This window comes from Melanerpes formicivorus, unplaced genomic scaffold, assembly GCF_026170545.1.
Source record: "Melanerpes formicivorus ecotype bairdi unplaced genomic scaffold, bMelFor1.0.p_v2 SCAF_4, whole genome shotgun sequence".
Lineage (NCBI taxonomy): Eukaryota > Metazoa > Chordata > Aves > Piciformes > Picidae > Melanerpes > Melanerpes formicivorus.
The window spans coordinates 24,417,935-24,444,351 of NW_027142356.1; the positions used below are offsets into that span (position 1 = coordinate 24,417,935).

A 26,417-nucleotide genomic window follows, 5' to 3' on the forward strand; every position below is an offset into this window, starting at 1 on the left:
GCAGCTCTTCCAGCTGAACCAGGAAATTGCAGCAGCAAACAAGCCTGGCTGAGAACTCAGTGACCTGTGCCCGCTGATTTTCCTACAGACTGCCTGGGTCCCCTCTGGGAAGCTGCACAGGAAGGAGTACCTCACAGCTTCAAGTGGTAGAGAACTGCTTGCTCTGCAAAGCTACCGGAAACAAGGCACGCTTTAAAATTACCACAGATGTTTGCACCTTATTTTCTACAGCAAAAACTATTATCTGACACTATTGGTATCAGAAAGCCACCAGCCTCATGAATCAAAAAGAAGCTCTCCTCATAGCAAAATCAGATACAAAAAACCCCAAACCACACCAGCAAAATAAAGAATTCTTTTAGATGAGAGGTCAATGCCTGAAATATAGAAAGGGAATCCTTTTTTTTTCAGTTTTGTTACTCAATTGCTGTTACTCAATTACTGCAGTCCCTTCCTGGTTTCTAAGGCTGCTGAATGCTGTCTCAGGAAACAGGAAAAGCTAACATACTTGGCTGATGGACTGAAAGAACTTTTCTTTCCATGTGCATGTTATGGCATTAAAGTGCTGCTTTCTACATCTAACAGTTGTCAGATCCTTGTTTCATTTACAATACTTGCTGCTTCCAGGACAAACCTCCCCTTCTGAGGCACAGGTTAGGGCGTCAGATTCAAAATGTTCTCCATCCCAAAAGCCATAATTTGTCATCAGGTAAATTTTGTATAGAGTGGCAAAGATAAGATGACTAGAGGTAAATAGGAAGGTTAGACTAGAGTAAGAGACAAAACATAATCTAAAGGAGTAACCTGTGCAGGGTGGAAGAAAGAGGGCAAACGTTTGGAAAAGCAAACTGAAATCCACCCAGGTAACCTGCATGGAAAAAAAATCCACATAATTACACGTTTCTGTGACTGTCATTACATCTTGGCTACAGACGAGGGAGAAGAACCTGGAAGAGCTGAGACCACACCCTGGCTTGCTACTCACAGTTACTTACCTTGGAGACACACATAAATCATATGTCTTTGTGGCTGTGTTTTTGGAAAATTGGAATGCTTTTCTTAACAACTCATTATGTAAGGCAGTTCCTACTGCCAGCATCTCACAATGCAAGAAGAAGGGAATTGATTGCCTAGGAGGGTGGAGGCAAATGTACTCTCAAAGTTAAATGAGTCAGCTTGGAAAAAACTAACTCAACACAAACTAAAGACAGAAGGTGACAAAGAGCAACAACACCTTACATAGAAAGTCCTCTATGAGGGCTCGGAGGAGGACCCACCTTAGGGTGCTGCCGAACAACGCAGAAGGCAGCTACCCTCATCACCTCCCAGTCGACCTCATTCCAGACCTTTGCTCCCTTTCTGACTAGTTTTCTCGAAGAATCCAATGCTGTCAAAGGGCAGCCCTGCTGGCTGCCTGGCTGCAATCCCTTATGTAAACCTGACAGCACGGCTCCTGAGTGATAAGGCAAATTACTGCTTTGGCTAGGGACTGAATGTACTAGTATCACAGACTTCACAAACAACAAAGACCCAAACCTAAACAAAAATAGTCAGCTAAGCAAACAACAGAAGCCCCCCTATTCGATTTTTTTTTCTGGCAACAATAGTCACCCAAGTTTTTATCTCATGCCAGAGAATAATGGTAAGTTTTGGCTTGCCTCAGTTTTAAACCACAGTGGCTAAAAGGAAAGCCAAGAAACAGAGAAAGTGTTTATAGTAAGCACAAACTTCTCAGTGTACAAATGCATGTGTTTTCATAACTCAACAATTAACAGCAAGAACATGCAGTGTCATTTAGAACAGGGTGCAGCAGGGTACATTAAACCACCCTGTATCTCAGGGAGGCTACTACAGCACGTGATTCCTTTATTTGCAGAACACAGGCCAGATATAAGGATCTTTGTGAACAAAAAGTTGAAATAAACAAATCTAACAAATCTTCTTTTTGAGAACACACACATGTTACAAAGCCAGCATGGGGTATCTGTGCAGGCAAATCTCCTCGCAGCTGTGAGAGCAGCCACAAACAGGAATTTATGATCTTTGGCACACAACGGCATGGTCAGAAAGTACTGGAGAAGACTGCTGTAGTTGCTCTAAGCTTTGACTCTCAGGAACTACACAATATTTTTTCACACAGTTCAGCTGTCATACAGACACCCATTCCCCAGCACCTGTCACACCCCTTTGATCGATATTTCCACCTAGGGAACACAGAGCCTACAAACACCAAAAGCAGCAGAGTGCCCTCCCATTGAGGGACCCTCTTTTGAAACAGTACCAGGACTACAAAGAGATGCAGTTCCAGCAAGTGCTAGAACAGTCATGTCTATCAGCAATGCCTATTTCACTGCCCTTTCCCAGGCAAAAGATCCAGAATGATAACAGAAGTCTGCAGGCAGCATGCACCTCTGAGCCAGCATCACGTAAGACATTTCCGCTCACCATCAACAATCCCTTGTCTCGCATTCTGGCTGTGGGAAGCATTTTCCCCCTTGCCTTAGTATATCCTATCCCTGATGTGAAATCCATTTGAATCTGTTATTTGAAGCACCCAAATTTTAACATCTCTAGCTACATCCAAAATCACTCAATTTCCTACTGTGGCTTTGCATACACCTCCCAAAGCAGAGCCCTGAGCAGACTTTTTTATTCTAGACAGTAGAAAGAAAGAGACTCTTAGCTTCACAGAGCTGAAGTCCACCCTAACCACTGGGTGGACCCCAAGGAACCCTGTTCCCTCCCACCTACACCCTAGTCCCAAAGCTGCTGCCTCCCCTGGCTCCCGAGGTCTGCGGTGTGGATTTTGTGGCTCTCGACCAGGTGAAGATAAAGCGCATGTGCGGCTCACAGAGTCTGGAAGTTAGGCTGCTCTGCTCTGGAGCTCTGCACAGAAGCTCATGCAAAAATGAGACAGCATCATAGAAATATGCAACAGGCTGCATATTGCCTGCAGTCTTTGATCCTTCTTTCAGAGGGCCAGTCCTTTCAACGCATCACACCTATCCCTTTCATTTGTTCTTCTTTCCTTCAGCGTTTTGGGGTTTAATGGGACACTGTATTATAGGCATGTTTTCTCTTACTGCATGATTAGCAATTTGCCCTGGGCACACAGCTATAATAATGAGGCAATTTTAAAGAGCACATATACATGATGTGCTAGTGAGGATTATGGGTACATACAGTTAATCCACCTCTCTTAGTCAGAAGAAAAGAACGTATCAACTTCACAAATACCATTTTCTTAAGATAACAGTTATGAACAGAAGGTGATGCAAGGAAAATATTGCAGAGCATGAAATATGTAACTGATACTTCATATGTTTGAAGTCACAGCAGCACCTTCAAAAAATTCCTGCAGTGAGGTTTTTCATACCTGTAAGGAGGTGTAACACATATTCCTATATTAAAAAAAACCCAGTAAGCCATTTGACTTAATATGTAGATCTTCATTTAAAGGTCAACTGTATGAAGACACATACTGAGAGGTATTTTAAATGGTACCAAAAATGACTAATCAACCAGAAGTCTCCCATTTTCCTCCTAAAGACCTCTGCTCCAGGGTCAAACAAAAGTGATTGCAAATGTACTAAAGACATCCTTACTGGGGTGGGAGGTTTACAGGCTTAGTGCGTGTGGTTATTTCTTCACTTTTAAACCTGTGAGCCTGCTAAAGGTGGAATTTTGCATCTAACATTCCGTGCAGCCCTTCCTTCTCTTGTAATGTATCCATATCATGGTGTCTGAGCATGGAAAGGGAACAAACCACAAGTGTTTTCATGAAACAGCAAAGTATTATCACTGCCAAGAACAACCTTTATTCTTTTCTAACAAAGATCATCCGATAGCCGAGACACAGTCATAACGTATCTGATAATTATGTACAATTAATGATAACATTTCTTTAAGAACTGTTTGTACTTTGTGACACACCCCTCCCCCCCAACAAGAACAGCAGCGTGTTTGCAAAGCACTTTATAATCCAGATGTGATGCCAGAATCTTTGTCCTGAAAAAGGTGAAAACTCCTAGTGTAGCCTTGCATGGAGTTCATACCGGGAGTAAGCACCTCACTGTGATCTTGTACTACACAGGCATGACACAAGCCTGCCAAAAGCATGTGTAAGACCACTCCTGATATTATCAGAGCACTACATTAATTTTAGGGAATCAGGGTTCCTGACTGTGGCACAGACAGCTGTTCCCAAAGTATGTTCTCTGCTAGAGACCTTTCTCTTCTCTTTCTCTTAGGGGTGGCCCATGACCTCCTTTCCATCTTATCCTGTACAACAACCTGCCATCCTGAAGCTAGGGAGAATACAATGAGTATTACTTGCTCCTTCAGCAGCAGCAGGTCACTCACAGAAAGGTACCAGAAGTGAACAGCAGTGCAGATACTCAACCCAGTTAGGTAAATATGTACAGAAGTGTGATACAGAACAGAAGACTGGGTCATTCTTGGACAAAATGGGATTACATGAGAATTTATTTCTATAATTTACTAATTTCCCAAATAAAAATGGGGATGTAGACATCTATTTTCTCAAGGCCTGAGCATGGAGATTAGGCTTCTGCCTTATGTCCTGTGTCAGTACTGGCGCAACTGTCCCACACTTCCAACAGCGCTCTTCTAGAGAATTAACACAGGGACAGGAAAGTATGAACTCCTACAGCAAATAATTATATCTTTTGGGGAATGCTGTCCTAACAGATCATTTTTGGGGACACCTCATGAAGTACGTCAGTCATTCATACTGTCCCAGACATGAGACTCAGCAGTCCTTCGTTTCAACTCTCAAACACTTAATTTCCCTTTATACCTTGCAACATGTAGTGGAGTATGGGAGGAGGCACATTTTCTGCCAAGCTCCAGGACACCTATGCAAGAGGCCATTAACTTCTGACTCAGCCCCACGTGCTTGCCTCCATCTAGCTGGTAGAAGTGCGCTGCCTTCTCAGTTTTGCCAGCTGGCCTCATCTGGTAATTGTTTCCTAACTTACCTCAGTCAAAAGGAGCTGGACTAATGAAGATGTGAAAAAGGACCTGATATCTTCTGGCTGCAGTTTTAGGGACAGGCTTGGGGACAGTGAACCACATAGCTGACACAGGCAGAAGTTAAGAAGCACGTGTGCCCGCAAGGGCTAGAAACAGATTTGACATCTATGCTTCACCACCACCACTGCGATTCAAAATCTGGTCTTAGATTTTGTCTATAATTTCCACTACTATTATGAACCAAAATATGGTGTCAGTGCATAATTTGCTGACTTGTCTCCTAAGCTGAGTGCTGTCTGTCTGTGCTGATACTGAGAATAGCACCAGTCTCCTGCTTACACAGTGAAGTCACTCAGTTACGTGTCTGTCAGCACTGCCTCCGCTTTGTGTTCTGCGCTGGTATGCAGGGACGCTGTGGTGTCGTGTTTCATTACATGTAAATAGCACTATTTCCCACATTAGGCCAACCTGTATTTCAGTAGCACACAGCAATTTCCCACAGTAACCTGAAGCCTTCATGTGCTGCACTAGACATAAGAGGAACAGGAATGACGGACTCAATTCAGTAGCCTAAGAACAGTGAAAAGATACTGGTTCAGTCCAAAGCCCAAGACAGGATTTCATAGGAAACCACATTACCCATTACCTGTTCACCTCATTGACAAAGTGTCAGCATTCAAAACTCAACATACTCATTCAAATAGAATCTTGCAAACAAATTCAGATAGATACTCTCACAGGTACTCAATAGATACTTTTCTATACTGTCTTGTCTGAACACTAGCACTACCATCGCTCCTGCCAGGATAAAGCCTCTCAAAAGCTCCTTCATTTTTGTCAGCCATTTGTTAAGACAAACTGGACAGATCTCATTACTCAGGAGAGACACCATCTATTTCAGTTGTATTCTATCACAGTATAACTAACTAACTAAGGTTGGAAGAGACCTTGAGGATCATCGAGTCCAACCTATCAACACAGACCTCATGACTAGACCGTGGCACCAAGTGCCACGTCCAATCTCCTCTTGAACGCCTCCAGGGACGGTGACTCCACTACCTCCCTGGGCAGCACATCCCAATGATGAACGATTCGCTCGGTGAAGAACTTTCTCCTCACCTCGAGTCTAAACCTCCCCTGGCGCAGCTTGAGACTGTGTCCTCTTGTTCTGGTGCTGGTTGCCTGGGAGAAGAGACCAACCCCTTCCCAGCTACAACCACCTTTCAGGTAGTTGTAGAGGGCAATGAGGTCACCCCTGAGCCTCCTCTTCTCCAGGATAAACAATCCCAGCTCCCTCAGCCTCTCCTCATAGGGCTTGTGCTCAAGGCCTCTCCCCAGCCTTGTTGCCCTTCTCTGGACACATTCAAGTGTTTTGATGTCCTTCTTAAACTGAGGGGCCCAGAACTGGACACAGTACTCAAGGTGTGGCCTAACCAAAGCAGAGTACAGGGGCACAATGACCTCCCTTCTCCTGCTGACCACACTATTCTTAATGCAGGACAGGATGCCATTGGCCTTCTTGGCCACCTGGGCACACTGCTGGCTCATGTTTAGGCAGCTGTCGATAAGTACCCCCAGGTCCCTCTCTGTTTGGGAGCTCTCCAGCCACTCTGACCCCAGCCTGTAGCTCTGCGTGGGGCTGCCGTGGCCAAAGTGCAGCACTCGGCACTTGGACTTGTTGAATGCCATCCCATTGGATTCTGCCCATCTGTTCAGTCTGTCGAGGTCCCTCTGCAGAGCCCTTCTGCCCTCTAACTAACATCTGCTCCTAACTTGGTGTCATCTGCAAACTTGCTGATGACTGACTCAACACCCTCATCCAGACCATCAATGAAGATGTTAAAGAGGATGGGGCCCAGCACTGATCCCTGGGGGATGACACTGGTTACTGGCCACCAGCTGGATGTGGCACCATTCACCACCACTCTCTGGGCTCGGCCCTCCAGTATAGGCTCAGTATAATATCAAGTGCCTGATCTCAGAGGAGGCCTGTCCATCTGAACTCCTTCACCAAGCAGACCACCTTCAAATGCTTGAAACTCTGTATTGGAAAGGCACACAGCTGCCTTTGTAAGGAATCTGATGGAACGTGTGACTTCAAACAGGGATACACACATTTATTTGCCTTATACTCCAGCAAACTTGACTTTTTAAGCACTGATGAGGAAAAATGTGATCAACATGCTCAGAGCTAAAGGTACAGGTAGAGAACAACCAAAGACAAAAAAAGGAGCACTGACCTGGAGAAAAAGGTGTCACTGTTAATGAAGGAGATTTCATCTGCTAAATCCATCTCCTTCCAACATGAACTGCCATCTGTTAATCGGAGGCTGACCTGAGGTATTCCATCTGACAGGCGTGGTTGTGGCACTAAGCACGTTTGGCCAGATCCTTCCACTGTGGACTTTGTCATCTACAGAATGACAAAGAGAGAGAGGAAAATGAAACATGAAAGGAAGAAAGAGAAGAGCAGCACTTTCAGGTAATCTGTAATGGAAAGGCATTCCAGACCAGTGTACAAACAGCAAAGAATGTGACAAGGTGCAAAATAATAATAAAAAATAAAACATTCTGCTTGATAAAGACTACTTAAAGAAAAACAAAGATGTGTCTATTGGAAGAACAGAAGCAAGAGTGAGATTTTTAAAAAGGTAAGTAAAAGAAACAGAAAGTTTATACACCTCTTCTCAACCTCCCTCCCCTCCTTTTTAATAGCAACTGATGTCAACAGGTGCCCCAGAAGGAAATTTCTCAGGCCATGTTGGATTGGCATTGGTTGCCAAGGTACCCAGGACACAGAGTTAGAAGCTGGGCACCCTAAATTCAAAACCAAGTTTCCAAATACCATGGAGCCCATGTACAAGAATGCCAGAGCTCTCGCCCAGACCTTTCAGCCAAAGCACTCATAAGAGCCAGTGCTGCATCAGGTAGGTGTCCATCCTCAGTGGCAGATAAAGGACGCTCAGGGGGAAGGAGAGCAAGTGTGGAGGTCTGCCCCTCATGTTCACTGCTCCAGCTTTTGGCAGCCTGTTGTTTAGGACTCTTTTTTTTTTTTGACTTGGAGGTTGCACCAAGTTCACTGTGCTTAACTGCAAACATTGAACCTAACCTTTGTGATTGTGTTTTGTTTTCTCCTGCGTTCAGTTCTATCTTTAGCCTTTGCAAGATCCAATGGCTTGGAGTTTCACAACATTGTTGTTACACATTGACTAAACCACAAAAAAAAAAGGTACTTTTATTTAGATATGGTGACAGATAATCTTTCCCTTGCCTTTGAATTACAAGAATTAGAAAATAATTATTCCTTACTCACCTTCCCCACACACACTCTAGACTTTATAATACTCTATTGGTAGTTTATAATCAGACAGAAGCATCTGAGTTTGTATAATCTCTCATTTTAAAGAAGTCATTCTGCTGCTGTGTTTGATCCCTTTTTTCCCCTCCTGATTTTTTTCTACACCTTTTCACCTTTTACTAAGTCCTTTCTGAAATGTAGCTGGAAGTGTAAGCAGCATTACATTTATAGACAGGTTTAGTGGTGACTTCTTATCAAAATCCACCTTTTTTGTTGCTTTCATGATTGCTTACTGGGCTGACAGTTTTGTGACACTTCTGCAGTATCAAGATCTCTTTTCTGAAAAAAACAGCTAATTTGGAGTTCATCATTACACACATTTTTAAAATTTGTGGGGTTTTGTGGACATCAGTTAGCATAAAGTGACAGAAATTCAACTAATCAAATTTTCATCCAATACAGAGTAAATTAGAAGCTTCCTGTAAGCCACTTTGACTTTTTCCCACATTTCATAGAATCACAGAATGGCTTCAGTTGGAACAGATCTTAAAGATCATCTAGTTCCAGCTCCCCTGCCATGGGCAGATCCACCTCCTACTAGACAAGGTTGCTCAAAGCCTCATCTAACCTGTCTTAAACATTTCCAGGGATAAGTCATCCACAACTCCTCTGGGCAAACCATTCCAGTGTCTTGCTACACTTACAGTAAAGAACTTCTTCCTAATGTCTAATCTGAATCTACCCTGCTCTACTTACAACCATTGCCTTTTGTCTTACCACCACAAGCCCTTATAAATAGTCCCTCTCCAGCTCTCCTGTAGGCCCCCTTCAAGTACTGGAAGGCTGCTATAAGGTCTCCCTGGAGGCTTCTCTTCTCCAACAACCCCAACTCCCTCAGACCATCCTTGTAGGAGAGGTGCTCTCCAGCCCTCTGATCATCTTTCTTGCCCTCCTCTGGGCCTTCTCCAAGAGATTCACGTCCTTCTTGTGTTTGGGCTTCAAAGCTGGACACAACTGGACACTCACAGGTTGAGTCTCAGAAGGGCAGAGTAGGACAGCAGAATCGCCTCCCTTGACATGCCAGCCATTCATCTTTTGATGCAGCCCAGAACACAGCTGAGCTGCTAGCACAAATTTCTGACTCGTGCCAAATGCCTCAACAACCAGCACCCTCAAGTCCTTCTCTATCAGGGTGCTCTCAATCCACTTGTCATGAAACTTGTATTTGTTCTTGGGATAGCCCTGACACAAGTGCAGGACCTTGCACTTTGCCTTGTTGAATTTCATGAGGTTGGCATAGGCCCACCCCTCCAGCCTGTCAAGGTTTAATGGTTTTCTGTTAGCAGCATATTCAGTCTTTCTGGGTCATTATTGAATTGGTTGAATAGCACAATTATATCAAAGATCACTGAGGAACTTCACAGGGAACATCTGATAAGACAACCACATATTCTTATTGCTTTCTAGTCACTAATCCATAAAACGTCTTTCCTCCCAATCACAAGATACCTGCTTTTTAAAAACCCTTTGATAATCCTATCAAGACCTTTAGAAAATTCAAGTGTATTACCTTGACTATACCTATGCACATGCTCACTGGCTCTTCTGACAACTTGCTGTCTATAGAGGCAATGCTGGTGCCACCTAATGACTCTCATTATTCATCTGTTTATTAATTCTGCTGCCTGGTATAGCTGCTACAAATCTAGACAGTAAGTCAGAACTCTTCCTACCTGGCCTACCCTAGGATTTTTTGTAGGATTCTTGGGTTAATCTCTGTTTTGCAACACTTTGTTTAGCTTGCATTTGTTCGTTAATGCTTTCTGTCTGTTGAAAAGTTTCATGGGACAGAAGATTGCTTCTTACTGAGCTCTGAAGAGAATAAACTGAAAAACAGCATGTGTCAGAGACAAAGAGAAATCACAGAGGTATATTGAGAGAGCTTCCCCATTGCAGCCTCTGGCCCAGACGCTCTCGGTGAGATCCTGCCTTCACTGATGTCAACGCGCATTTTGCCCAGAGTCAAGAGCTCACCTTTGGACTACTGTTGGCTTCCAGCAATACTCTCCAGCCCACTGCTTGCTGACACCCCAGGAACTGGGCACACAGCATGCTACAAAATGGCAATAGTGCTGTGATTTAAAAGGGGAAGACTGTGTCTGTCGGAAGGAGGGGAGGCATGGAGATACATATCATCAGCATTACAGGAAGGAATCGCAACAGAAAGCAGCAGGGCCTGCGATCTGGTGGCACCATTCTGCTGGAATGGCTGTTAAATCCTTCTTCCCCACTGACAACTTGCAGCTGCTCATTGAGCTTTTCTGCAGAGAGTGACTGTTGCCTTCAGTACCTGCATGGGGAGAACTCTCAGCCTTTTGGTGCTACTTCACCATTACCTGCTAGAGCTGATGCCATCAGAGTAACCAGAAATAGTGACTCTACAGAGGCACAAACCTCTACACTGAAACAGTTCCTACACTGTTCTATGATCACTTTACAGAAGCACCTCTACGTTTAAGCAAAATAGGCAACTTCTGATATACCACACACACCAGCAATCAAAGCATGGAAAACAGCAGGAGGCCAGGCTTTCCAGCCCTACCATACTTGCTTGTCCTGATTTGAAGAACAAAATTAACAAAGCTAAATAATTTTGCTACCAGATACTGCATCTGTAGAATCTGCCCCTTACCCAACAAGAAGAGCTCAGAAACATGCAACATTTGCCAACCAGAATGTATCAGATTCCCTATGGACAGGGACAGCTAAAATTCTTTTTGGGTGGCAAAGCTCTTGTGAGAAAAAAATTATGGCAGAATCATTATTCACATAAATTCCTTATGTTTCATGCAGTGAAGTTTGAGGGGACAATACCTCACAAAGTGAGGAAGATACCCTGCAAAACAGCAATGCTGTAGGTTATTCACTATTAAGAGTACTGGAGACAAACACTTTACACAGAGTATTCTAGTTCTCTCCCTTTTTGCCATAAGCCTGATGTGCAACCCCATCCTTATGGGGCATGTGGAGGATAGCCAGTGAAACCCCCAACAGGGCTATGACAAAGGCACACAATGAATCTATAGGAAGTTCACGCACTAGTTTAAAAAGAAATAAACAAACAAAAAGCCCCTAGGAAGCTCCTTGCATGTTGCAACACATTTCTACAGGCTGCATCTTATAACACTGTAACAAGTATAGTAGGAGGTTTGTAGTTACTTCTGTGGGACACTTAATTTGCATTTTGCTTCCAGAGCAGGCAACCACCCAACAACAGAAAGATTCAAGTGAAGTTTTTAAAAGTCATGAGTGGACGAATCCCCCTATTCCCCAGGTAAGGACTACCTTTAACCACAAGGCAGTAGTTTTCAGCTCATGATGTTCTTAAAAACATTAACAAACAGAAGAGAAACCCACTGCCTATTTACTCAGCTTCCGTCTTGTACACTGGCTGTCTTTCTTCTCTCAAGGAGACTTCTGGAAACAGTAACATGCTTTGTGCTCTAGCTCACAGCCCTTCACACTGGGTTTTATGCTGCTTTTAGTTGGGTGGGCTGGGATTTTTTGTGTGTTTTTGTTTGTTTTTCCCCCATCAGTTTTCACAACAATCACCAAACAAAGATTAGCCTGACTTCATTGCTTATCTGTTTGATCGCTCTTATTAAGTCTAGTTGGAAGCAACTAACTAGCCTTAATGATCTGGATGATGGGGCTGATCAGCAAGCTTTCAAATGACACAAAACCGGGAGGAGTGACTGACGTGCCAGAGCTTGTGCTGCCATTCAGAGGGACCTCAACAGGCTGTAGAAGGGGGCTGACAAGAGCCTCATGCAGTTCATCAGGGAAAGTGCAAACTGCTGTACCTTGGGAGGAACAATGAGTACATCCTGGGGACTACCTAGCTGGAAAGCAGCTTGGCAGAGGACTTCAGAGTTCCAGTGGAAAACAAATTGACCCCGAGCCAGCACATTTGTCCTTGCTGAAGGCCAACAGTGTCCCATGCTGCATTAGGAAGAGTGATGTGGCCACTGATGAAGATACATCTGGAGTACTGGGACCAGTTCTGGGCTCCCTAGCGTCTATACATCCTGGATAGAGTCTAATGAAGGGCAATGAAGATGATAAAGGGGCTTGTGCATTTCTCCTCTCAGGAAAGACTGAGAGAGCTGGGACAGTTCAGCCTGGAGAAGGGAAGGCTCAGATGCATTCTTATCGAAGTGTACAAGTACCTGAAGGGAGGGTGTAAAGAAGATTGAACCAGGCTCTTTTCAGTGGTACCCAGAGAAAGGACTGGAGGCAATGAGCACAAACTGAAACACAGAAGGTTCTATCTGAAACATCAAGAAACACTTTTTCACTGTGAGACCAACCTAGTATTGCCACAGGATGCCCGTGAAGGTTTTGGCATCTCCATCCACAGAGAGAGTAGTAAGTCGTCTGGACACAGTCCTGTGCAACTGGCTCTAGGTGATCCTGCCTGAGCAGAGGGGTTGGACAAGATGACCCGAAAAGATCCTTTCAACCTTAACCACTGTGTGATTTTTGCAGTTTCCCCTTTGACATTCTCATCTCTCCAGCAAATGAACTGAACATATGAACATACAGAGATGCCTAATGTGCTAATGCATGTGTTAAAGGAGTATTTTGTCCCAGGAGAAGTCTAACTGATACAGTTCTGACAGAGAGAAATGTATGAATCTTTGTAAATACATAAAAAGCTCCACTTTAGAAGACAACATCAAGAAATACATGGATTCCCAAAGAACAGGGGTGTTTTGGTTGAAGATCAAATTATTTGATATTTGTCTCCTGAATTTTTTTTCCATCTGGTGAAAGCTTAACCTCATATTCCATTTGACCAAGATCAGTAAGCCTGAATCAGGTATGTTGTGGGTTGTTATGTAATAGTTAAAGGCTGTGGCTGCTGAAAGCATTTGGCTATGCTAACATCTGCTACTCTGATTTAAAATACTCCTTCATTCTCAGCTAAATACAAGTAAAATAGAACCAGATGCTACCAACAACCAATGGGACCATTCCAATAAGCACCAAAGAACAGACAACTACACCACACATCCTGCATTTGGCTTTCAAATTTGCTGTCTCACAAAGTTCAGATGCAAGGAACTGTACCTACAGTTTTAGAGACAGAGAGGTTTTATGAGCAGTATAAACATAAATCATCATGGGAGTCGAAGAAAATGCAAGAAAACCTTTCCCCTATAGGCACAATCCGACCAGTCAAGGTGGCATCATCCCACACATCACTGCCAAGATTCTTCGTAACTGACTAGGTGCACCATAGAGATGTTTCATTTCCTGTGAGATGTCAGAAGTTCCTGGGTCCAAAGACCAAAGATAAATATGCCATATATTCCAAAGATCTGAAGTTGCATGGTGATTCTAATCCTTCTATCTTGCAGAAAATGCTCCACATCAAGGTGAGTCTGGAGAACAATGTGTGTGTATGCATCAACATAAAGAGTACAGATACAGATGCTCAGCACAAGTCATCCTGCTTTTCTGACTACCTCACTCATCTTCTCAAGGAGGAAAAAGAAAAGCTTCCAATATCCCAAGCTATGCATGAACATATAAATAATTAGGGCAGTTCATACAAATGTAAGTACTTATCAAGTCTAAATGTAGACCTTTTTGAAGAAGCTAGCTATGAGTTTATATCCATACATCATAACTAGAAAGACGATGAAGTTTCCATAATGTTACCATCAAAAATACAACTGGGTATTTAAAACATATAAAGCACATTATTGTTAGTTAATACTGCATGAACACAGTACTCTTCTAGGCAAGAAAGAAGCCTCACTCAAAAAAAAAAATCCTTAATAATAATAAAATTATATTCCTATAATCAAAATAAAGTGGTCTGTCTACTTTTTGTCTATCAAAATAAAGAGGTCCAAACCACCTGTGGAAAGGTTTCATATTTTGTCAGCCAGAGCTCTTTCAGCTTGCAAGCTGTGCAAGCTGCAGGATAGAAAAAGGTGTATTGTTCTGCAAAAACCTGGGCATGGCTGCACAATGCAGAGAAAATTAGAATGTTGATTTGTTTCTCACTCTAGGCTGTTTGGCTAGCTATCAGCACAAACCTCACATGTCAATCTATCCATTCATCAGTGTCACCTCTGCTTCATGAGCAACTGAGAAAGGGCGACCATTAGCCAGATGCACCTCTAGCCTTATAGCTAACCGACCTGGTTCAAACAGTTCTGTCCAATTAAATAACCAGGGAACAAACCACCTGGCAAAGTTATTTGGGCTTCGTGTTTGGCCACTGATACCTCTCTGGATAAGCTCAGGAAGTGGGCAATGTGAACTTGATGAGGTTCGGCAAGGCCAAATGCAAGGTCAATGCAATCCCCAGTATCAATAGAGGCTGGGAGATGAAGGGATTGAGTTCTGCAGAGAAGGGCATGAGGGTACTGGTAGATGAAAAGTTGAACATGAGCAATGTGCACTTGCAGACCAGAAGGCCAATCACATCCTGGGCTGCATCAAAAGAAGCAAGGCCAGCAAGTTGATGGAGGTGATTCTGCCACTCTGCTCTGCTCTAGGTGAGAGCTCACCTGGAGTAATGTGTCCAGCTCTGCAGTCCTCAGCACAGGACAGACATGAACCTGTTGGACTGAGTCCGTAAGAGGGCTACAGAAAATTATCAAAGGGCTGGAACACTTCTGCTATGAAGAAAGACTGAGAGAATTGGGGTTGTTTAGCCTGGAGAAGAGAAGGCTTTGAGGAGACCATATTGCAGCCTTTCAATACTCAAAGTAGGCCACTAATAAAGTTGAGGACAGACTTTTTTTAGTATGGCCTGTTGTGATAGGGCAAAACATAATGTTTTTAAACTAAAAGATAGTAAATTCAGACTAGATACAACATTTTATTTTTTTATGATGAGGGTGGTGAAACACTGTCCCAGGTTGCTCAGAAAGGTAGTGGATGCCCCATCCCTGGAAACATTCAAGGTTGGGTTGTTTGGGGCTCTAAGCAATCTGATGTAGTTGAAGACGACCCTGCCCATGGCAGGAGGGTTGGACTAGATGACCTTTAAAGGTCCCTTCGAACTCAAACCATTCTATGATTCTAAGTCCTCAAGCCTATAGGACCTTAAAGCAAAAGAACAGTTGTCTTTAGTAAGAGCTGTGCTCAAATGTTTGATGAGGCATAGGTGCAGTTCAGAAAGTAATGAAATGTAAAAAAGTAACTAAAAACCACTTTGATTTGCCACTTCACCTACCACCTACAATATTGATTATAAACCCATGTAGGCATACAGCTGACAAGTTCTTCTCAAAGAAACACCTAATCATCCTAAAATACTGATACTGGCAAACAATGATCGATAGCTCTATAATTCTTACCAGATTTAGCAGAGAGCCAGAACATGTAACATAAGCAATAAACACATACTTGCAGAACTCAGTTACCAGCTCTGTTCCATACTCAGAACCAAGTCTCAAATGCTTTCTTGATGAACCACCACGCTGAATTCATAAAGTCACGATGAATGCAGTCATCCTTACAATCTCTGCAGCTGCCACAGCCAAATTTGGATTTCTCTTACTCTACTTGTATTTTTAGGCACTGGATCAATTAAAACACCTCCTGTGTACTCCGCCCTACTCAGATATCAAAAGTTGTACATTTGATGCAATCCCCAAGTCCATGAAGCTTAAAGTTCAACCAAGTTCTGATGTTTCATGCAAATTCCTATGTCTTAGTGAGAGCAAAACCCTTCAGATTCAAAGAGCCAAGTATTATCTTCCTTTAAACCACACTCATCACAGCCTCCATGTTTGACAGAAGCCACTCAAAATGGCAGACCTACTTAAATGCTTGAATGTAAACACATATGTAAAAACTTTGTTAAGACTGCATGATTCCAGAGGTAGGCAGCTAGCAAATGCTCTCAGAAAACCTATGAAACTCAGGTACAGTATGCAGATACCACATTTCTAGCTTCAGTTAGTCCACTTGCCACTGGCTGTGAATACATTACTTTGCTCCAGTAAACTTTCTCAAAGTTAGGCATACCTCTATTAGAGACCTGTCAAATTGTACAGGGATTAATTGTGTCAGACTTAGGATCATTCTCTTGTTTGTGACTGCTGTACTGAATTTTGCCTGCCTTCAGTGAAGTTTTAAATGAATGTTATAAAAAGTTAATTGCTAAGGGTGCTGCAGATATCCAAATCACTCACAGTCTCTAACTGCACCAGATCCACAGAGCTAATCTAAATGAAGACCAGCAGGCACCTGTTTTACTTAATAAAGTTAACAGACACTACTCTGAATATAGACTCATTTCCAGTTACTTCTCTGCCAAAACACATTTCTTGAAAGTTTAGAAATGCTCCTGACAGAAAAGTCTGAAGAAAAAGAAATCCATACAATATAGCTGATTCTGGTCTAAGGCCACATGAAACCACTCCAGGAGGCTGCACCTGTACTTTACTGGACCTGTTTAGCTTAAGATGTCTCCATGAATGTATTTGAGCTTGCTACACACTGTCCTTGGCACTAGCAAGATTAAAAGGAGATGCAGAGGAACCAGTTCCAGCTACTCTCATCTTTAAACAAGCCTACATAAATGGGGCTTCCCAAAATCTGCACACTTGGGCTACATAATTCAAAATCTCTGCACTAAATTTAAGGCACCAATGAACAGGACTGTAAAGGAACCCAGTCTGTGGGCTGTTATATCAGCTTCCAGCTACATTAGCTGGAAAACATTTGGTTAAATTTGTCTTCTTCCCAGACCCAGTTCCCAGTTGCTCTCTACCCAGTCTGCCCTAGCCAGAAAGCACAGAAGAGAGAAGCCCCACGCACATGTTCAACATGTCTTTACTTCCCAGTATTTACACATGCTGCATGTTCCCATACTTAGTAACTTAGGCAGTAGCTTGAACTGTCTATATGACTAAGACGACCAGACATGATGACAAGAAGCTCCTTAGAAGACTTCAATACTGACTCAGTATTTTCACCCTATTAGCTGTAATTCTCCAAGACAAATCATGTAACTCACTGAAAATGGCTTTACTGTAAATATGCTGCTGAATGATATGATGGAAAAATACACTTAACATAAAACACTTTGATTCCAAAGTGGCCATTTATTACCTGAGACAACACTCAGAGCACAGGTATTTCAGGAAAGCAAAATTTGCCTGTTTTCCTTGTGCAGCTGGCAATTTCAAACATTAGTGTCATTGATTAAGCACTGTATGAAAAGTGACTGACACTCCAGTACTCAAGTAAGGTCTGGATGAACAGTGAACAAATAATGCTGGAGACACTTCTGCTGGGGCAGACTCAGTGAACAAATTCTAAATTCTCCCTGAAGGCCAAACATAAAAACTGTACACTCCAGAAACCTAAAATTATTTTGTCCTAAAGTAATTCAAATTGAAGAAATCAATCCAGTAGCAGGATTATCTTCAAACTTGGGACTCTCCATGGTACACAACAGCAGGTTCCTGGAGTGAACAACCACCACCTTAAGAACCTTTCTCTACAGAAGGCCAAATGTATTTGTCTTAGAGAATCTCTTCAGCTTCCTACCTTGTGCAGCTCTACAGGCAGCTTTGTCAAAATGCTGCAAGCGTGCAGCATGCCTGGAATGAAAGCCAAAAAGCAACATCTATGGGCCTCGATTCAGGACATACAAGAAGTTCCCAGCAATCACCAACTACTGCATGGCAGAAAGAAAGCCAGAATGAGCAATGATCTGAATGCTCTTGAGAAGTTTCTCCAAGCAAAGAGGAAGGAGTGGGATTAATGCTGAGAATGCAAGTCGGGGTCTGCAGGTGCAGCAGAGAATAGCGGCCTGTAGCTGAGCACACAGACAGTTGACTGCAAATTCAGGCTGGATGTTAGGAAGAAGTTCTTTATAGAAAGAGTGATTGGCCATTGGAATGGGCTGCCCAGGGAGGTGGTGGAGTTACCATCACTGGAGGTGTTTAGGAAGAGACTAGATGGGGTGCTTGATGCCATGGTGTAGTTGATTAGATAGTGCTGGATGATAGGATGGACTCAATGATCTCAAAGGTCTTTTCCAGCCTGGTTAATTCTATTCTACTCTAAATGGAAATGAAATATTTAAGCCTCTGATTTGGCAGCTGCACTCATCAACGAGGAATCTCTGAGGAAAGGCATGTTGAGCACTCCCTGATGGGCTAAAAAAGCTCCCAGTAGCTCAAAAGCGAAAGCAGCATGTGTGCATGTTTTCACACCAGGGAGATATATTGCCTAGTTTTAAAGTAACATAAAGGAAAAAATACGTAATAACCACAATACCTCCTCTTTCTTGAAGTAATAATCAACTTCTTATGAAAGAATCCTGTCTTGCACTCTCTCCTAGAGATTTCTATCTGCTAACAGTTTGGTGCACTGTCTGTATGTTAAAGACAAAAATTAAGCCTCAGTTGATATTCTATATGGAATCACAAAATCCCCACAGACAGCAAGAAGAGCATAAGTATTTTTACCTAAAACTTAGAGTTCTTGTCTGACTAGAGAGACACTAGTCCTCTGGGAATACCTCCTGCCTTTCATTCACTTGGTTTCTTTGGACTCCCCTAGCTTGAACAGAAAATACCTCAAGAGTAAGAAGCACAAATATGGCCAGATGATCACAATCAGAGGAGAGATGTAGTAATGAACTTAGAAAGCTGACTAAGGTGACAATTTCTGTTTTCATTTTCCCACAGAGCAGATTTTGTGCTCATGTCTCTGTCCAGCTACCTGTTCAGAACAAGAGGGAGAGCAATAAAAATGATGGTAAGTTACTGCAGTTACAATGGGTATCATTTGATATTTCAATATATGCTTACAATAAATATGCTGCCTCCAGTGAAGGCATGTTAAAGTAAATGCTCTGTAAATATCAGCCATGCTGTTAAAGGGCAAATGTTAATGAGACCATCAGAAGCTAGGGAACAGAGGGAAATCAGTACTGCACTCATCACTTTCCTCCATCCTTCCCGTAGCTTAACTCTCTGAGGTATAAACAAGTAAGTGTTAGCCAAAGGATTTCTGCATTACAAAAGCGTGAAGTTCTGCCAAAGCTCAGAGCTGCTCCACTGAAGTCCATGTAAGTAGGCTGGGAAGTCTCAAACACACTGCTAAGAAACCTGTCTTTCTCCATGTACGGTACTTCTCTCATTCACAGTACGGCAAGGAATTACACAGTAGTGAAAGAATTTGCTGCCTAAAAGACATTGTTGGCACTGCCCTGAACTGTACTACATCCCATAAAGTGCAGATAGGCCCTTCAAGGAAAATAAATTAGTTTTACTTCTGTATTTCTCCTGCTCTGTAATACTGTATAGCCCACTCATTAACAATGGAACTTGAAGAACTGAAATGACAACTGCAAAGGTTCACTCCAGCTTCCCACAGCATTACAACAGCATCACAGAATATTAGATGTTGGAAGGGACCTCCAGAGATCCCTTCAATCACTTTTTCTTCTCAGCAATAAAAAATGTTGTTTATGAACTCTATTTAAAAACAACCAACCAACAACAAACAAACCACCAGGTTCAGGTCTTAGAGATTTTGAAGAGAGGGGGGAACAGCAATGTCAAGAATCCCAATAACTGCCACGAGGCGTACCTGAGCTCAACTAGTATGTTTGTTTATGGCCCTTTGAATCAACACTGGGTAATACAGACATGTTGAGACTCCACTAGAAATTGCACTAGACTATGTAATAATTTGGCAGAAGAAGGTTATTAACTTCCTGTTTCTTGGAGCATTCACCTCTGACCCAGAAAAAGAATCAAGGAATACATTCTGTACTATAACAGGATCTTCAAGGTGATCTCTTAGGTTTTTTTCCACCTCCCATTTTCATGGCATTGTATCTGCACTATGAGCCTATCTCTAATTTTAAGTACAAGTCATTGCAGACAAATGACTCGAGTGAGTCACATAGGTGTGTTAGATCAGATTCTTCTGCTGCTTACTAGCAAAAGTTAGAAAGTAACATTCCTACAGTTAGCATAGGACCAGGCTCGCCACTGAGTACTGTTAAAATTACCATGCAACAGGCAGTGACTGCAGGAATCATGCACCACAGTAATTGCTTTCATCACCTTGAATGGAGATGAAAAATAAGAACAGCAGTATGTGAACTAAAAGCAGAAAACCCTTTAAGAGAACGCTGTTAGCTGCTCTGTCACAGATTCTCTAACAGCATTTGTAGATTGATGTGTTTCAGCATAAGAATGCATTTAGTTTACACAACACAATACATCCAAGGGAACAAGAGATCTGTATACTAAAAAAAAATAGCAAGCAGCTCTAGCTCTTAAAAATTAACCTCCACAAGCTCAGTATAGGCTGGTAGGCTGGGGCAAGTGATCTTATTTGTGCTGGGCAGTACTGTCCCCTCTGTTGTCCTCCAATCCATGCTGGATTTTGCAAGGCATCACTAGCACAAGAACATAGTATTCATCCTACAAACTGGCTGTTTTCTCCTACTTTACAGCATATCTTCATGTTAAGTGAGACAAGGGGAAGAATTCACCACCATGAAAACAAAAGATGCAAGTTGAAAGACAAAACTACTAGAAGGTACTAAGCAGGTCTAACAGATATATTTTCATGTTGCCATAGGTTCCTAAGCTACTTGGGAAACTTACAAGCAAGCAAAGCAAGACCAGAACCTCAAACACAGCTCAAGATGAGAATCCACTGTTGTCTTACATATTAGCTCCTGAAGGACTAATGGTATTCTTTTGATCTTGCTCTTTACAATCCAGAAAGTAGAAAGAATATGTGCACACTTCAATCACTAAGCATAGCTTGGGTTTTTATTTTCTTTAAACATCTTGTGAAGTTGCAACTTCAAAAAAAAAAAATGAAATAACTTATTTTTTACTACAATTACACTGGTTCCTAACTCTGCCAGCAGACTTAGCTGTAGCTAACAGAGCTTGTGAGGGCACATCTTCACAGATTTGACCCTAGTGGTCTCAGAACGCCAGGGGATTGGGATTAAAAAATAAAAATGTCACAATTTTCAAATGTGAGTTTTGAAATCAGGTACCTGCATTCTACGTGGAGTATTAAAAATGTCAAAACTTAGTCAAGCCACCTTTGCAAAGACTTAAAGAGCAGATGCCTGTCTGTGCTTCTGCTAAGAAAGATGATGCAATTACATTAACTTTGGGACTTGCATAAAAAATTAATTATTACGTAGTTACCTATATGCATTTCAGTATCACTCCGAATTACTGAGACTTGAGAATTGCTTGAGATTTCTATTCATTCATACTCAGTGTTTCTTGTGAGATTTGTGAAACTATGGGACAAAATCTGTTGTGCTTTGAAGACTGATTACTTTTAAAAACAATGACATGGCTACCACAGAGCTGGAATAAATCAACTTGGAGCCATAAAATGACTAGTATGCACCCTATGTACAAGTGCTACCTGAGCATCACTCCTCTAAACCATTATGTGGTGAGAAGTAAGGCTTACCAGCAGTTGCATGCTTTCCATTCTCATATGAAGAAAAAAAAACATTCCAGTGCAGCACACTGGATACAAAACAAACTCAAGCTTTGTTTTGCTCAGCTGTGTGTGCTCAAGGATCAGTGTAACCTGTTTACATCTGAAACATTACCCAAGTTCTGCTTACTGTTAATAGCTGCCAGCACACCCCTTCCTACATGCCCCAAAGGACAATGGCACCTGGAAAAACTGCCACCTCTGATATATCAACTCTGATGCAGCAAAGTCTCTCCAAACCTTGTCCAAAGGTTTAGAGTATCTGATCATATCATGCATCGAAGTCTCACCATCAAGCCCCACTACTGTCACTAAGGGCAGTTTTCTACTATCAAGAGAAGCTGGGCAAGAGTAAATAGTCAGCATCTGCACAGGATACTGACAAAACTCAGGTTTTGAGTTAAGTTTATTTAATGATTTCTAAGCAGGACTTGAGGAGAACAAGGGGAAAGCCAGAGACTATTAATTTAATTTCCTAATTTTGATAGGCAATATTTATTGGCAAATGGTCCAGTTAGAGGCGTGTCAGCATAAAGCAAAGCTTCTAGCCATCTCCCACATCTGTGAATGTAGCAGATCTAGAGGATTCTCTACAAACACTAAGAATTATCAAAAACTACTACAGACTTGCCCACACCCCCAAAGCAGAAAATAACTCACTTCATTCAAATGCCAGGCAAGTGTTCTTACGTCTAGATTGGATGAATTCTACTGGCCCAAGGAAAAGGTCCTCTTCCTTTGGAAGGCTACTCCGCTGATAATTTTTCTCTCTCTGTCTGATTCTCTGCATCTTGCATCTCATACGAAATGCAGATGTTACAATGTATGAGACTCCACCTCAACGAAATGTTAAACCAATTAACTATGGAGACCTCAACGATTAGGACAGATTAGAACATACCTAGAATACTCTTTAACCTACTTAATCTTCAAGAGAATAATCCTTTCATGTCAAGAAGTGCTGACGCTAATGAAGACAGGTGGTTAGGCAGTCCAGCTCCTAGCTTCCTCCCACATGAATGAAGAAACACAATAGGTCAAGGGCATCCTTAAAGGAGAGACTAAATTACGGGGAGGATATAAGATACTTAGCAACGTCTCTTGCTCAATTACTCTTCTTGCACTTATGTTTGTCTCTTTGGACGGACAGACCACCAGGGATTACTGTTGGAAAGGTGAGAGTGTTCAGTTACATATTTATTTTCAATCATGTACTTGAATTAATTTTAGGGAGATGACTAACATCAGCAGAAAAGACCAACAAAGACCCTGGCACAAAAAGACCTCATCTCCCACACCCTGAATAATTTGCACTACTGACTCCAGATGAGAACTTTGGGAGATTTTTGGTACATTTCAACAGAATGAGAAAATACTTCCTACAGTAGTTCAGCTTTAGTTGGAAATTGTACCTTTTCTTCAAACAAACTGTACAGGTTCCTTCATCCATTGCCATTATGAAGTAAGAGAGATTTATACAGCCTGCTTGCATCCCACACTGTTATATGGCTGGGATGCAAAGTTCAAACTGAACAGAACACTTTCATCCTTTTCAACAAATGTTGGCTGGGCATAAAAGTTGCTACATTTCAGCGCCAGTCAACTGCAGGCTCAGAGATCTTGAGCTGCCCAGTGAATTTACAGCCTCTTGTTTTTTTCAGCACAATACCACACTGTAACACAAGAGTTTAAATGCATCTGATTACAACTGTCCCTGGAAGGAATTAGGAAAAAAAAGTCAGGGGAAACCACAGTTATACACTGTGCTCTATTTTAAGGACAAACTTATTTGTTGATAATTTGGTATTCTAAGACATCTTTGTTTACAACCTTGTTATTACTGCTGTGCTCACCCTCTGTTTCCTACCTAGTTCAGTAATTAATCTCTTGTTGGCCTCACAAACTGCCTGTCAGAGGAAACTGGCCTGTGGGACATTCAAGTTTTACGTGCTGCTAGAAACCATCAGATCTACTTTGCTAGCTATTAGTACCTAGAAGATGATCTTAATTAAAACAAATTTTAACTTTTTCAATGTGAAACTTCTTTCTAAAGCACAGATTAGGGTTTGTTTTACAGAAACATGGAGTCAGATTACCTTCTGCTATAAGGAAGGTGCAGCTAAGGCACCTGACTGTTGGCTTACTGACTCTTTGCAGGGACCTTGAAAGTAAAAACAGTGTGTCAGGGCAGTGATTAAGGCTGCAAATGTCAGTACTAACTTTTTATTAACCATGGTAGCTTGTGAAGAGAATCTGACAGAGATACAAAGAGTCATGAGTAGTGAAGATGGACTGTTCACCACCTTCTTTGTTAAAAAAAAAAAGTGACCTTCAGTTCTGGGCCCCTCAGTTTAAGAAGGGCATTGAGACACTTGAACGTGTCCAGAGAAGGGCAACAAGGCTGGGGAGAGGCCTTGAGCACAAGCCCTATGAGGAGAGGCTGAGTGAGCTGGGATTGTTTAGCCTGGAGAAGAGGAGGCTCAGGGGTGACCTCATTGCCCTCCACAACTACCTGAAAGGTGGTTGTAGCTGGGAAGGGGTTGGTCTCTTCTCCCAGGCAACCAGCACCAGAACAAGGGGACACAGTCTCAAGCTGTGCCAGGGGAAGTTTAGGCTCAAGGTGAGGAGAAAGTTCTTCACCGAGAGAGTCGTTCGTCATTGGAATGGGCTGCCCGGGGAGGTGGTGAAGTCACCATCCCTGGAGGTGTTCAAGAGGGGATTGGACGTGGCACTTAGTGCCATGGTCTAGTCATGAGGTCTGTGGTGACAGGTTGGACTTGATGATCCTCGAGGTCTCTTCCAACCTTAGCGATACTGTGATAACACCACTAAAAGCCATCTTTACAAACAAAGAGGTCATTTCTCCATGGAAGAGGAAGAAATTTGCAGCTCTCTTTTCCAAGTGACATGTTGGAAGCAAAAAGCTTACACGTGCTCAGAGGGCACACAAGACAATGACTAAACACACAACCGCCACCAAGACCAGGAAAGCCTCTGAGAATAATCATGAATTGGTAGAATAACAGAAGGAAACACCTTGCTGCCTTGCTCCCACTCCTCCCTGGACATCTGCTTATGGCCTATGTGGAAGGCAGGACACAAAGTTAGATGGAGACAAAGTCTGAGGCAGTAGAGCCACTCTTATGCAGGATGAACAACCATTAAGAGGATTATTTGGTGAATTCAATGCTGCGAATGATTGAAGAAATGATGCATTACCTGATTGCAGTGGGGCAACCTGCAACAGCTGACTCTTTACTGGGTCAGCAGCTGTATACCACAAAGGAAGGAATATTCTGTTTCTCTCAGCAGCACCCCACGTAACTGGGCAATGCAGCCTTTGCTCCAGGTAGGTGTCAGTGGGGTCACATCTGTGATTTTTCCCTAGGCTACAATGAAAGTGCCTAACAGTATTGTCCATGCATCAGCACACAAGAAACTGTGAATTTCAGAGTTCCTGATTCTCCCTTCATTTGATGGAGCAGTAAATATTAACCAAGACACTGATGTTCCCTGCACAAAGTTCCCTGAAGCACAGCAGTACAGATGTGACACACAGCAGTACAGATGTGACACACAGCAGTACAGATGTGACACACAGCAGTACAGATGTGACACACAGCAGTGCTGTCAAAGCTGCCAAAACAGAAATAATAGGGCCACAGGAATTAAGAGAGCTGCCCTTTCTGCTATTCATCAGATGGAGAAAACATGGAAACCCTCCTGCTCTGTCATCATGAAAATAGTTCATGGATCTGTAAGACACTGAAAGTGTCAGATTATCTGCATTTTTAAGACTAAAATTGTGTGGTTGATGGCTAGGGGACTTTCAAAGGCATTTTCCAATTCATGCCATTGCAGGTATTTTCATGAACTAATTTTTATTCATATGTCAATTCACAGAGTCATCATTCAGTGGCATTTCCTTCAGGAAAAATAAAGACAATTATTTAACATGAACAGTAAGAAAAACCCAACCAACCAAAAAAGCCCCAAACCCCAAACAACCCAAACCAAAAAACATCTTTGCAATGTATTTTCCCATCTTTGCAATGTATTCTCTTACCATTTTGTACTCAGAAAGTGACAACAGCATCCTTGTTAGAAGGGGAACAACTTTAGCAGAGCTGTTAAACATTCTCTTATCTAAACAAAGCACAGGACAAAGACTGAAACAGTCAATTTTTATATATGGGAATTTTGCCTTGGTCGCTATTGGCATCTAGGAAGGAAAGCAAAGATGACTTGGTATCTATCTGTTGTTCTACCTTGCTTTTATTTACACTATACTTTAATAACCAGAATTCAGCAAAGCTGTTTCAGACAAAAGTAATAAGCAAGATCTCATGGTCTGGCAAAAAACACATCACTGGTTTTCAATATGAAACTAATACCCTATTCAGTTCCCCTTTTATTTCCTTTTGTTCTCCCAAGACTATTTATATACATAACCTTTTACCTGAGACCATATCTCTTAATAAATAGCTAAAGGTTACTCTGTTTCGCTTCAGTACAACCTCAACCTACAGCAATTATTTCCATGGAACATGTACAAAGGTCAGGAATTGTGACAGTAAAGCGA

The 26,417-nt window shown here is 42.3% G+C and overlaps 1 protein-coding gene across 3 annotated transcripts in view; it reads right to left on the bottom strand.

Moving 5' to 3' along the window:
• FAM13A (family with sequence similarity 13 member A) overlaps positions 1–26,417 on the bottom strand; it is a 123,484-nt gene that overhangs the window by 66,819 nt on the left and 30,248 nt on the right. For all 3 annotated transcript variants that reach the window (XM_068137345.1, XM_068137344.1, XM_068137343.1), the window contains exon 6: positions 7,236–7,408. In XM_068137345.1, the coding sequence (XP_067993446.1) occupies positions 7,236–7,408 (173 nt within the window). The remainder of the gene's footprint in view (positions 1–7,235; positions 7,409–26,417) is intronic.